The sequence below is a fragment of the Paramisgurnus dabryanus genome, chromosome 2, assembly GCF_030506205.2.
Source record: "Paramisgurnus dabryanus chromosome 2, PD_genome_1.1, whole genome shotgun sequence".
Classification (NCBI taxonomy): domain Eukaryota; kingdom Metazoa; phylum Chordata; class Actinopteri; order Cypriniformes; family Cobitidae; genus Paramisgurnus; species Paramisgurnus dabryanus.
In genome coordinates, this window is record NC_133338.1 from 34,183,834 (window position 1) to 34,199,052 (window position 15,219).

General features: G+C 35.5%; 2 protein-coding genes across 2 annotated transcripts in view; both read right to left on the bottom strand.

Moving 5' to 3' along the window:
• The window catches only part of LOC135778864 (high choriolytic enzyme 1-like), a 105,897-nt gene that overhangs the window by 20,877 nt on the left and 69,801 nt on the right, over positions 1-15,219 (bottom strand). The window lies entirely within an intron of this gene.
• On the bottom strand, positions 2,553-4,622 carry LOC135778949 (hatching enzyme 1.2-like). Its single transcript, XM_065289594.1, has 9 exons — positions 4,557-4,622; positions 4,446-4,476; positions 4,287-4,349; positions 4,046-4,198; positions 3,841-3,958; positions 3,557-3,735; positions 3,275-3,356; positions 3,065-3,186; positions 2,553-2,785 (listed from the first exon to the last, which is right to left on the bottom strand). The coding sequence occupies exons 1-9, from the start codon at positions 4,620-4,622 to the stop codon at positions 2,772-2,774; spliced, it is 828 nt and encodes a 275-aa protein (XP_065145666.1). The 3' UTR covers positions 2,553-2,771.

Below are 15,219 nucleotides of genomic sequence, written 5' to 3' on the forward strand. Positions count from 1 at the left end.
TAGTGGGCCAACTACAGTTTTATATTTTGTGATGCTTAGGGAAGACAAATCTACAGAGGTGTAAAAAGTACTCAAAAATGTTACTCAAGTGAAAGTACAAGTACTGAGTGTAAATTTTATTCAATTAAAAGTAAAAGTATCTGGCGAGAATCATACTTGAGTAAAAGTAAAAAGTACCACATTAAAATTGTACTTGAGTATTAAAAAAGTAAAAGTAACAGGAAAATTTTAATTTTAATCTCTAAAAACATGAAGTGAATGCACCACATACAGGGTTTTATCATGCTTTACAACTGTTTGTATTTAATTGTATTTCATTATCAAACTATAAAACGACCTAATTTCAGTATGCAACATGCTACTCAAAGTTTTGAAACCTCGAATTTAACTAAAGCAGAAGCTGATTTTCAAAATTGAGTATCAAGCATCTCACAGACAGCCAGTGCAGAAAGAGTTGTATTAGTTCTTGTTCACACTGTCAGTCTAAATCTGATTTTGGTGCATATTCGATTGGAACCCAGTCACATTTAGAACGTGTGAACGGCCAAAAAGCACATGAAATCTGTTTTTTTTTCTGTTTCTAGCTATATCCAGAGGTGGTTTGAAATACTTTTCAAATCACATTTTCAGAAATACATTTAAGTCTGACCGCTCTGATCGTATTTTTGTAGCTTTTCGGTTACGTCATGCTGTTGCGTCACGTAAAATGTAAACACGATTGTTGTGCCAGTGTGACGTCATTGCCATAGAAACAATGCAGATAATCCAGAAAATGGCAAAACCCTACAGGACGCACAGATCGGATCTAAACAGTTGTGATACACAATGTGGACAGTGAGTCTGTCCAGTCAGACATGCAACAAAATCAGATTTGGACTGACAGCGTGAACAAGGTCTTAGTCCTGATAGAGAGGCTGCAAAATACAGGAAACGTGAGCAGAGACTTCCTGGTGTCTGAAACTCAGGCCAGATATCCATCCAACTCTTTGCTGGCTTAATTCAATTTAATTCAATTCAATTTTATTTATATAGCGCTTTTCACAATAGTTAATTGTTTCAAAGTAGCTTTACATTAATAGATGTATGAAAAGCATAGAAAGACGAGCATAGTAATAATGTAACGTATACAGTAAAGTAGTAAGTTAAGCCAAAGGTGGCGGACTCTCCAGGGGATGAAAAAAACCCCTAGGAGAAAAACCTTCCTGGCTATTTCAGGGGGAAAACTCCTAGGAGGAGAAAAAACCCTTGAGAGAGATACATATATATATATATATATATATATATATCGGGGTAGTATATAGATAGTATATATACTATCCTACCCAAGAGGGCCTTTCCAACAAGCAACCCACGAGTCTCTATCCCTTTCCCCGGCCGAGATACGGTGGACCTTTCCCCGATTTTTTCCACGGCTGTAGCTCGGGCACCTTAAGTCCCCTCGGGTATAAGCGACCCAAAGGCATCCAAGCTACGGTCGTGGGAAAATCAGGGGAATGACCGCTGTATCTCAGCCTGGGAAAGGGTTAGAGCGTCAGGGTTGGCTCGTTTGAAAGGCCCTCTCAGGAAGGATAAGGGACGCCAAGGGCGAATGCCTAGGATATAAAGCGACCGAGCCACGGACATTTGAAATTCAGGAGACCGTCTGCCACAGAAAGGGTTAGGGAGTCAGGGGTTGGCTCGTTGGAAAGGCCCTCTCGGGTAGGATAAGGGACCCGAGGGGCGAACACTCCGCACTTAAGGTGCCTGAGCTACGACCGTATGAATTTCAGGGAGTGGCACGCTGTATCTCGGCCAAGGAAAATAAATAACATTTAAATTAAACTGTCCGTCAGCACAATTCAATTGGTTTGGTAAGAGTAAGGGAAAATAGAATAAAGTGATCTCTAAAAAATAAGTACTTTTTGACTGTAAATAAAATTGTAAGGAGTAAAAAGTACTTTTTTTCTTAAAAAATGTAATTTGGTAAAAGTAAAAGTACTGATTTTAAATTGTACTCAAGTAAAGTAAAAATCGCCAAAAATAATACTTAAGTACAGTAATCAAGTAAAATTACTCAAGTACTTTACACCTCTGCAAATCTATTTAACACCTAAAGTACTAAAACACACAATATAAATGAAACAAGATGGCCATTAAGAGAGCATTCACTATTTGTAAAGAAAATGTTACAAAATAAAGGATATTATTTAACAGAAAAGGTTTTCACAATTAGATTACTTCATAACATCAAGATTTAAGTGCCTTGGAGTGCCTGTTGAGCGAAACTTCCTTAATGTTTTTGTCTTTAGGCCCCCAGTGAGCAAGCCAAGGGTGACTGACTAAAAAAAAAAATCACAATTTTAATGTGACGTTAGACGTTTAGATGTTTGTGTATGCATGCATTTCTCAACTAATGTCATTACAGAATGGTCTGTTTAAAACTTTTCATATAATATATTATATATATTTATATAGTTTTTTTAAGTTAAATACTATGGATGTTTTTAGGCATGATTTATTTATATTAATGTTTTACAACAAACAGTTTTAAAAAATAAAATCTCACAAAGTCATCATGAATTTATTGTTTATTCAAGCATTTGCAAGCATTTGAATTTTGTCTCATATTTTGAATAATATGAATCATGTTATCTTTGCAGTTAATGTATAAGATGTGACAGATTTTAAGGATGTGTTAAATAGAGGAGGTTGCATTTCTACTAAGATGTCTTTAAAAATAATGCATAAAAACATAAAAGTATCTTCAAACATGTTCTCCATGCAGCCTAGCATCATTTTGCTTTACCTGAAAAAAATAAAGAGCAATGAACATGACTGGAAAGACAAGACTACATTGTAATGACAGTTAATAAAACATTTAAGCCTGCTGAAAAGACCAACACGGCACAAAATGTTGGTTTTCTGTTCAATTGCAACACTTCACTCTCTTGGTCAACCATCTTCACCAGGAAGACTAAGCTGGTTGACAAAGTCTTGCTTGTAAGCAACCAATCAACTTTAAAATGTGGGGATTTCAGCAGGAAAAAACAAATTGTTTTTATCACATGAGAAAAGAGTAACGTACGGCAGTAGAGCCTGTTAACACGCTTGATGTCATTTTTGCTCATACGTCTTGCTTCACCAATCACAATACTTGAATTTGGGATGGGAATGATGGTTGGTTTATTGTTCTTGGTGAAAGCATACCTGAAACCACATCACAAAATGATTGATGATCAAGTGTTATAATTTGTTTGTAAAAATCATTTTTGGTCTAGACTAAACCAAAACTTGCCTTGAATACTGCATCACAGAGTTGTAGTCATAAGGAGTACCCAGATTGTTGGTTTTTTTTTTGTCAAAATTGTACTGCATTTCTGTTACAGTGTATAAGAAAGTGTTATTAACTGTACACGTGAAATTGGTAATACACTGTAAAAAGTAATCTAGACTACAGATCATGTAAAAATTCTGTCTGAATTGTAAGATTCACTGAGGTATACATTTTGTTAAGAACCTTTGACCCGCTGAATAGTTTAAAACCAAATCTGAAGTAATTTCTCAGAACTCGACGTACCAGGTATGACGTTTCGATATAGGATTTTCACATATCTGTCGCGGTCACTTCGATTCTGCTCGTGATGGAACCCAAGAGCATGAAGCAGCTCATGCTGAACAGTACTGTGATAAACACACCCTTTGCGTTTCAGAGACACAATCTGCTCTCCACCTTGACGTCCCAAATATGAATAGCAGCTATGGCACACATGAGGAAAAAACCGCAGGAATCTTTATTGTGAATCTGATGCACTCATTTACTATACTGTATGCACAAAACGAAAAAAAGAAAAATAGACTTACCCCGAGACAGACTTTATGTTGATAAAGTCCCTCTGTCCTCTGTGAGGGGTGAATCGAATGCAGGTTGAATACTGAAAGGACTTCAGGCCTTTTTTAATCACACGCTTTTCTTTGGGAGCTGTGGAAGAAGCAAAGGGTTGAGTAGAATTTGTACTGTCTGTCATGAAGTAATACAAAATTAGTGAGAGTAAGAGTTGTCAATTACAGTATTGTCTGGAGATGACATAGGGTACATAGACCTTTCCATTTCTGCTTTTACGCCATTTACATCCACGAGCTGTGCATGGATCTGCATTCTGCAATCCTGTTGGTACAGCTATGTCTCCAAACATGATCAAAGGATCGTCCAGTCCCTCTCCTGTTTGATATAATTTAGTTATTCATGCAACCTGTTGATTCTGTGAATGTAATTTTAATAGCATTTATTGTTAAATGTATAAATTTACCTGCATGTTTGTTGGCTTCAAGTATTGCAGACACTGGAACATTATCTTCGTCAGTGCTGTTATCTATGTATTTAAAATCAGTAAACCATTAATAAAACACACAAAATGCAGTATAATAAACATCATTCATAATTGTTCTAACAATTAAACCCCTTTTACCTGGCGTCTCAGGGATCCTTCTTAAGAAAATCTGTTTAAAAAAACATGTAGATTATGTATCTTTAATTAAAAATAAATATATTTTTATATGTCTGATGCCTTTGCTCTCACCTCAACAGAACGACTTTGAGCTGGAACAAAGCTCACCAGAAGAGAGATGAACACCAGCAGGTACATGATGAGAGCTTCTAGAAAATCCGTACTGGGATCAAACAGAGCTGAGTGTTAAATAGTTATCTGAGAGCTGTTAACTTCCCTTTTTGTACCCCCCCCCCCTTATAAATGCACAACATGCACAAAACAAAGGTCTTCCTGTTTATGATAAAACTAGAAACCAAATTTGGTAATTCGGTAAGATTTTACAATACGGTCTCATTCATTAACATTAGTTAACATAAACTAACAGCACAAAAAACAAATCTGAGGTTGATTTGACATGAAAACATTTTTAAGTTTACTCAACATTTGACCCACGTTGTTTACCTAATTCAGTTTACTATGTCTAATTTCAAAATTGATCAAGTGACTGTTAAACAGTTTGTGTTGAATACTTTTGAGCTATACTGCATATTATACTTTTGACCACATTCAGATTATTTTCCAGTGTAGACGCTCATGTGGTCATATGTGCTCATGTGGTCACTGAGATTTGATCTCTCAGTGAAGTCACCATGAGCTCACAAGATCCTCATAATGTTCTCACAATGTGTTGGTCACAGAGTGTCCTACAAGTGTAACCACACTGCGCACTCACTGTGTGCTCATACTACCCATAAAGTACAAAGTTCCAGATGTCGCTCTGTCGGATCACCAACACATGTTCTCTTCCAACATTTAACATTTAGTCAATCATAACACAATATCATGAAAAACACAAACCTAAGATAGAAAAACAACTACTGCATAAGTTTATGTGTAAGTCTGTCCTTATACAATAGACAGTAGATTGTATTGATTATAGACTGAGTTTTGCACTGCAGTTTCTTTTGAAAACTTGTTTATATTTTTGTTTAGTTGTGTTTAGTAAATGCATGCATTATGTTTGTTTTGCTGCAGCAATTCAAGACAAAAATGTATCATCCATCTCAGAGAACGGTTCATGAAAAAAAGGAGACTTTACAGTATTTACAACAGGACAATACTGCAAGATAACAAACATATTCAATATTACTTCCATTTACAGTACAAAAGTAAACAAAAAATACAAACAAAAAAGCCACTGAAAATTACAATTTTTTACAGACGCTAGGACACATTTCTCAATACTTAGGTCAATTTTGCTGAACTCTTCACACAGTCAGCACAACAGAAGTCTATTTGGGCTAAACTGAGGATCAATTATCATTGTTTGGCACAAAATGCATTCAATGACTACATCTCTCAAATTTCATGCATTATTTTCTCACTCAGACACTACAACTGCCAAAACTCTTTATACATACAGGCAAATTTGCACATGCTTATATACTTTTTTCAAAACTGTTAAACTTATGTTCAAAACAACAACATAATACAAAACTGAATAAGACATCAATTTGCTACATTTCTACAGTAATATGAAATATATTTAAAATATTAAAATTAAATGCTATAAAAACAAACGGCCATATGTAGAAGACCGAGTAGATTAGCATTACTATTGTATCTGTATCAGTGGATGGTGTGTGTGTATACAAATTATTGTATTTTGGAATTACAAAAAAAACCTACATAAAATAAAGAAAGAAGAATTCTTCATCATGTCTGATTCTTTCCAGTAACATATATTGCAGTAAATTATAAACAGAGAAAACATTGTATAATGCTACATGTTTTTTAGTGTTTTTTATGTCATTGTTTTGTGGTTGACAAAGTGTGTTTGTCGGCTGTCAACCTTTGCTAGTGTTCAGGAAGAATGAGTTGATCTGAGACCTGAATAAAGTGTTTTGGTAGTTGTAGTGCATTTTGAATGTGAAATCAACTGCTTTGTCAAGCTGAAAGTTGGTTAGGAGAACTGTGTGAAGAGTTTTGCAAAAGTTACCTAAGTATTGAGAAATGTGTCCTAGGGTTTGTAAAAACTGTAAAGTAAAAAAGAAAATCTCATCATCTAATCTATTGCGTTTCTATTTGTCCACATGTTCTCATTCACATCACACCTGATATCTTCTCTGGCAAGGCATTTTGGGAAGAATCCTTTGCCATGTCTTTTCCACCCCTGACAGTGTTCAGGTGTGATGTCTGTGAATGCACCATCTATTGCATCCAGGTGGGACTGGAGGAAAACCTTCGCCTTGTCCTGGTGGTCTTCCGTTGACTTGTGCAGACATATATCTTAATTTTTGTGTTGCTCAAATTGTTCCTTTTCCACATAAGATCGACCTAAAGAGGCCCTCCTTTACACTATTGTATACCATATATTCATGCAATTGAAAGAACCTGACTGTGTTTCCTAGGTGGGAATCAGCTGTGATTTATATATTTGCACTGGTACAATAAATAGTTTTTCAATCCAAATGGAATAAAATACAGGGGATATATTTATGTTTCAATTCATCATATAAACAGCTGTTTACATTGACTATAAGTGAGGTTTAGCACATGATGTTAAATGTTTTGACATGCTGTGTGAAAGCATTTGCAAATTTGACATTAAAAATCTATTGTTTTGGTCTTGTTTGAGCTTGTATGTAAAAGAAGTTCAAGGATTTTAAATTTGTGTTAATTATATGGATTTTGTGTTAAAGCAACAAGAAATGTGTAAATAGTATCTTGCATAGGCGGATGTATTGGTAACTGTGTTAAGAGTTTTGGAAACTTGTTACAAGTATTGAAAAATCTGTCTTAGCAATTGTAAGAAACTGTAACTCTAAATGCAATAGAAAACTAACAGAGAGAGACAATTACAAAAGCATTAAACCAGGTCTCTTCAGAAAAATCTTTCAGACCAGCAAATTCTTTAACAACATTTTGTGACCAATAGTGAATATATGATGTTGATATGATGTTTACATTGAAGACAATTGAGAAACTCAGTTTTGTTTGCCAGAAGAAAATTATTATTTTTTTCTAGAAAAAATCAACTGTATATGTACAGTATGACTAAACTACAATTAACGGGAAAAGAGAAGGAAATGGGTTGAAGTAAGGTAAAAGGGTTGCTTTTAAGCAATACTTTGTTTATACATTCTCCATAAGTTTACTACAGTTTTTCTCGGTTGATTAAACACATTTCTTGAAACTATGCCTCATATTATCACAACAGAAAACACGAATCCATAACATCTCACCCAATTCCCCAAACATGATATTTTCATATCAAAATGAAGCTCTACACTTAAAACCACTCACTCTTGCTGAAAAACTTTACACACAAGCTTTCAAAAACACACACACAACAACATAGTATTACACACTGGTGCAATAAAATCAAAACAATATATCCAAAAATATGTTGCTTGTGGTTCTCCCCCTCAAAAATCATTTCACGTGCCCAAAAAAGCCACAATCACTGTATGCATTGGCACATTTTTATTCATTAATGTGCTACACAGTACAACTGTAAAAAAATTCTGCCTCAACATCCCCTCTTGGTTTTGGTTCAGGCCAGAGAATATCGTCCACATCACAGCTATATTGGCCCTAGCCATTTATCAAGGGTAAAATCCTCTTGCATGATCCACCCCTGGCATTCATCTACTGATATTTATATCTGTATGCAAGGCAATTGTATGCATTTCTTTATTCCAATAGCATAATCCAACAATGCACTCTAAAGTTACTGTACAGAGCAGTCTTACTGTAAGTACACCTACCAGTTTTCTTCCCTGAAGGTTCTGAAGATGGAGGCGACGGTGAAGTTACTCAAATTTGGCTTTACTTGTTGCTAAGCCTCCCTCATAGTCAAACCATGGACAAGGACATGGTCAACTAAAGTGGCTTGAATTTCATCTGAGACTTGCTTGTCTCCTTGCCCTTCTTCTCCCTCCTCCTCTTTTACCGCGTCCTCCTCCTCTTCCTTCACCACGTGCTCCTTCTCCTCTCCCTCCTCCTCTTCCTCCTCCTCGACCTATTCCTTCATTTCTTTGTGCATCCATTGTTCCAAAGCTCAGTGAACAGATTCACGCCCTTTTACCTATCTATTGAAGGATCTGATTGATGTGTGTTCTATTTTGACTGTTAGTGTTTCCAACTTAGTGTAATTATTTGCTACTTGAATAGTGAATAGTATTGTGCTTTCCATATGACCCCATGGTGTAAGCATTGAGAAATGTAGGGATTTGTGTGTAGAGTTTTGCAGTAACAGTTTACCAAAAAGCAGGGAAATAGTGTTTATAGTTCAGCAAAGTGGGTGTGCTTTTTGAAAAATGGCGTTTTGGTTTTGAAATTTTAGTTCAAAAGCCTGGTTGTAGTGTTTTAGCAAATGAAAAAACCGGCAAATGGAGTTATCTTTAACAAAACAAACATCATGTGTTTAATTTATTCTAATAACCTAGGCAAGTTTCCACTTGTTAGGAGGTCTGTGTATTTGCGTTGTATGAAGTAAATAGTGGTTTCTGAAGACAATGCAAAAAATTGAAAATGTTACTTTTTTGAACAATTTTCTTTGAAGCATGACATCTAAGATGAATCTGGTTAACACAGAAGTAGCGGTTTTTTTCTTTTGTTTTCCATTAACCATATTGTAATACATGTGGTTAGCAAAAGAGGATCTGTAAATATTACAAAATATTTCAAAAGAAGAGCACCTTTGGCAAGTTCGGGCGGATAGATGGGTAGATAGAGGGAGCATTATGTGTTTGTATTTAATTATTTGTTCTGTAATCCTTATAAACATCTGTTCAGTTTAGGTTGGAAACGTTGCATTCAGTCATTTGTGATTTATCATTATAGAATCTTGTACACTGCCATTCAAATGTTTAGGGTCAGCTATTATTTTTTTTTACATTCACATTTTTGAACAATAGTAAACTCATGAAAATTATTGAAACACAAATGTAACCTACAGAATTACAATGAGGCTAGAAAAAAAAAAAAAAACTCATACATTTTAGTATCTTCAAAAAATTGCCTAGCATTAGAAAATTGTACAGGTACTTCTAAAATGTTATCAAGCAGCTTAACCCTGGAGAACCCAAGAAAATTTTGAGTAGCAGCAATTAACATTGGCCAAATTTGACCCCGTAGGTTCTCCGGGGTTAATTATCAAGCTTTTTAACCCATTAACTTCAATATTATTCATGTAGATGTAAATCTATCACAACAAACTATATATTGTTGGAAAGGTTTCTTATTTCAAAACCTTTTAGCAGTAATAATAATGCAGTAACTGTAATTTATTCATTTGTGACAAGAGTATTCAGCAAATCTCACAGCAAACCAACACAAACCTCAGTTTTTTTGATAATTTTATGTATTAAAAATAATACTATATCAAACCTTCATAAGTTAAAAAATACAGCTAAGTAGCACCATAAGTAAGGAATAATTTACGACGGGCCATTGAATTATAAGAAAATAATGCACACCCAATGTGCAATGCGGCACAACGCGAAGCAGAGTGCCGTTACACCACAGGTGTGCATTATTTTCAAATAATTCAAAGGACTGACAAAAATGTTAAAAACAGATTTATCTCGTTTTGCAACAAAACTCTTATATTATATACCTGTTTACATTTATTTGTAATAAATAAAACATGCAATATAGTATTATTTTTAATACATAAAATTATCAAAAAACTAAGGTTTGTGTTGGCTTGCTGTGATATATATATATCAGTCACTTCTGTAAAAAACGTAAAAGAGTCTTCTTTAAAACAACACCAAAATGAGGCTTCTAGACCAAAAAATGCCAGAGTTATATTAATTTTGAAAATGTACATCCCCCCACTCAATAAGTTAAAGGATTAAACAGTGTTGAAGGAATTCTTATCTAATTTCTTTTTTTATTGATCCAACCTGGTCATCCTTTTCAAAATCATTTAAACTAATTTTTTATTTTCTAATTAAAGAAAATAACATGTTAGAGCAATTATAATTTTCTCACAAACCTAATTTCAAACATTCTGGCATATTCATTTAGATCAAAAGTGATCAAAATCATAAAAACATTTTACATTTGAAAATTTGAATGCACTGTAAATCACTTTGAATAAAAGTGTCTGCATGTAAAAATGTCAGATGTTTTACTAAGATGCTGTTGCCTCAGCCCAACCGCGTTTTGCAACTTGAACACTAAAAAAGCAATAACTTTCCATTGTCCTTATGAAAGAATATTGTTTTGATGAATACTGTATCCTGATTATACTAGAGTACCTTATGATTCATAGTTATTGTAATAGGCTTACATCTATGCATTAAAATGTTTCATTTTAAGAAGCAAAGTGGGTAAAATTGTTGCCTACAGCAAAACTTTACTACTGGGGTCACGCAATCTGTGCTTGAGCTATTGTGAAACCAAAGGCATTTAGACTAGACCCCGAAGCCATTTGTTTTGAGAATAATGGCTGGCTGATGAAGTTATTGGCTGGCTAGCCGGCTCAGCCGAAACCTAAATGGCTGCTGTAGCCGCCAAATTTTTCATAGCTGCAAATGGCTGAAGCTGCCACATGTCTACAGATGTCTACGTTATACTGATTAACAGTGTTGGGAAAATTACTTACAAAGTGTAATACATTATATATTACAAATTACTGTAATTTGAAAGTAATTAGTCACATTACAATAGTACTGTCTCTGAACTGTAATGAGTTACGTTACTTTTGAGTTACTTTCATAAAAATAACAGAAGTATGACTAGGCATTATTAAATGTTAAAATGTAGTTTATTGCTGCATAAATCTAGAAGTTTTGTGTTTGCCCTCGAGCTTTGAATAGGCACAGTGAAGACTTATGGCAAAATACAATAACAATCACTGTCAGAATTATAAGACAAATGATCTGGTAAAAGTCTGGTAAATTATGGTACACATAACCAAACACAATAGAGCTAGAGCCCACTATAATGCTACCTATAGACTAATAACATGGCAAAACACGCAACCTCTTTTCATTTCTATTCTTTAATTCACTTTTAATTCAGATTCACAGCACAAACCTGGCATGCACTGGGTTGAATGAATGAATGAATATAGGTTCCCATACAAAGGTTGGTAAAAACATTGATGTTTAAAAGTCTACACTAATTTTACGTTGTAGTTTTGGTTGCTGTTTGTAATAAAACTGTAGATAGCATAGCAATAGCCTAGCAATCTATTATGTATCTGGACTGTAACCATAGCAACGTTAGCTTACCTTGTCATTGCTGGTGTGATATGGATTTTACTGGCAAGCTTTTTAAAAGTCTCTTTACTTCTGAGGTTCAAGCAGCATGGGAGACCGATAGAAAGAACTTTCTGTTGCTTTTACTTAGTGCTCTCATTCGCAGAATTATGCGTGTGCGACGCTACCGGACCTGATTGCGACCACTTTAGTCAGTGTTATACAGCCACGGACTTCCCAGAAGAAACGCTCTTATAAGAAACGCGTCTATATTTGACTTCACCGATTCCAAATCGCAGTTTCAATACAAAATTAAAGTAAAAATGAACATGCTGCATCCAGCACCCGGAAACATACATACAATTTACTCGCAGCTTTTTCCTGTGTGGATGCTGGTCGCGCGCATTGGTCAAAAATAAAAATAACACGGTCTATTTTTGAAATGCATTGTCGTGACGCGCACGTTACTAATGCATCACTTCTTCTGTACGGAAAACGAGCAATTTTAATTTCCCAATCCGAAGACTGCAGCCTCCGGAGGTCGCATTTTTACGCTGCCTACGTCATCAACACTGTCTTATTTCAAAATATCAACAATTATAAAGTTTATTCTTATTATAAGTTAATCGTAAATTGTTGTAATATGCGTATGGCTTGCGAATGTAATGCTCAGTTAACTTAAATAAACCAGGCTTGATGACGTTTGCAGCCTGCATATGCAACCTCCACAGGTTGCAACCCCTCTGTGTATTGTAGCAACGAGCGAGCACAAGACTGTGCTGTTATGAAACCAATCGGAAAATGGATCTCGTGTATTGTTTATATATTTTGTGTGTGTATGTCTTTATGTGATAGAATTATTATTTGATTGCAAATAATTCTAGCCGGCTCAGCCAAACTTTATCAGCTGGCGGCTCAATTTCGTACACGCCGTCTTCAGCTATTTCAAAGGTAAGTTAGCGTTGTTTTAAATTACGTAAGCTTAAATGTGAAGTGTGGCTATAGACCGTTAACAGCATTACGACGTGATTATGGTAAAGCGGCTTTTTTAAAGCTAGGACGCGGTGTGCGCTGCGCTATGAAACCCATTAATTTCAATGGCTTGCGCCGCGCGAGGGCGGTTTGTTGTTGCGTCGAGTAAAGCGCGAGCGCAGCGGAGTTTGTGGTCTTTTGCACTTTATACGGGAAATGAGCTGTTTTACAGGTATTTGCATGCAAAACATGCAATCCACCGTTTTTACGCTAAATGTCTTTTACGCTAAACTGTGTGTCCACATGTACAGCAATGTTCACATTCAAAAGCATTTCAGTAAAAAGCAGTTTTTCCCCTTGCTCTTGACTACAGTAGGTAAAGTAGAAACACAATATGATAGAACAGAAAAAGTTTTACAGTATTGATCTTGATCATTTTTGAGGAGCTTTCCTCTTCCCCCAGAGGGTGGAAGACGTTGCATTCTTTAGAGGGACAACATTTTTTTACATATGCATTACTGCATGACCTTATTGATATGCCAAGTGAGAATAGAAACAATCCATGTAAAATGCAATACTTACCTGTTGATTTGTTGAAAGATGCGTATAATGGAGGCAACCTACTAAAATTGGGCTGCACTCTTTCACCAGCCTCTCTTACCGAAATCAGTGAATTTCATTACTGACTACTGTTTTTGCAGCCCTTGAAATGCCACCACCATGCATTCTTACACCTCTACATTGCCCTCTCCTTGGGCCTGCTCTTCTCCCTGACCCTCCTCCTCTCACTGTCCTGCACCTCTCACTGCACCTCTCACTGGGCCTGCTCTTCTCCATGTGCCCCTTGCTTTTATGCTTCCTCATCCAGACATTACAGTGTTTGTCTGTTTCTGTTTTCAAAAACATCACTCCCCAAAGTCCTGCTTTTACTGTATACTGTAAGTATCAATGTAAAAGAAAAATAATCTAAGCCAGACTGGAATCAGCTGTGGTTTGCCCAATTTACCCAATATTAAGGTTTTTATACTGTATCTATGGTTTGGAATATTGTTTTTGCTATTGTGGGATGTTGTGTGTAAGCATTTGTAAATACTACAAAAACAATCCATAATTTTGGTAGGAGGTATAGCTTGTCTGTTAAAAAAATGTAAGCATTGTGGAAATGTGTTTACTGACTGCATATTGTGTGAAAACGACATGAAATGAATTAATGGTATGGCCACAAAAGACCGATGCTGTGCTAATTGTGTTTAGAGTTTTGAAAATGTGACAACTGATTGGACAAATGCTTGTTAGCGACTGAAAAAAACTGTAATGTCTTGTTTTTGCAAGTTATTGTTGCTATTGCGTGCCTCCCCGTTGGAAGCCGAGTGCCCCCTGTTACAGTAGTTATGGTCTGGCGCCGGCTTATGATTGACTAAATGTTTCTGTTGGAAGAGAGCATGTGTTAGTGATTTGATATAACTAGTTGTTCCTGAGACATGTTTACAGTGTTTTTGTAAACAGCGTGAGAGTTTAGTTTACAATGTGTGATTTTGAGGATAAAATTAACTGTTTTGCCAGTTGTGTGTTGTAGGTGTGTTGGTGTGTTAAGAGTTTAGAAAATTTGTTAAAAGTATTGAAAAAGGTGTCATAGCAATCGTAAAAAACTGTCATGATCTAAGCGCATTGTCTAAAGCGCAGGGTGCACGATTTAAATAGGCATGTCCAATGCCACTTTTGCTAATTTACCGACGGGAAAAATGGTTTGTGCGCTGAGCGCACGGTCGAAAAGGGTTCTTATTCTTCTTATGAGTAATGGGTGTGTTTTGGGCGTAAAGTGCCATAAACCAATGAGAATCAGCTCTCATTCCCTTGCTCTGGCGCTATAATCCCTATTTAGATGACGGATCTGAAAAACTAAGCGGAGGAAGAAGACCACCAGTTTAAGAATAATGTTAAAAAAAGGTGTTGTTTACATTTTTATTGAAATTTAAATTTTTTGGATTAAAACCTTTAAAAGCCCTTTTCTTTCAGTCATATAAGTACAAAAAGCAGGATTTTAATTGCTGTAAATGTATTGATATCCTACATAATCATTGTAATCTCATAAAATAATTTGCAAATATGCAAGAAAAGGTTTGTACTCTAAAAATACAAACAAGAGATAAAGAATTTACAAACGTCCGGAGAGCCGAAGTGTTTGCACTCAGACAGCGCCAGGGATTTAAAAAAAGCATTACTTAAAATGTTTCTCATCTCACCATATCCACAGGTACAGAGTCTTCATATACAATAAATCAGTGGGATAGCATTTAAAAAAAACATTTAAAATAGATGCATTTGTTTAAAGTAAAGCATTTATTTACCTACCAGGCTACAGGAAAAGCAGCTCTTTAGGCTTTCTAACGTCTCATAATTGGCCCTCATTTATATCCAAAAGACTCAATAATAATCTTTTACATTTCAATTGCGTTGTAGTCCCGTTTATAGGCACAAATAACTAACACGCTCTTTAAATAACAAAAAAACATATTGTGCCATTGACTTTGACCAACTAAAACCTGGTCTAAAGTCTAATGGCG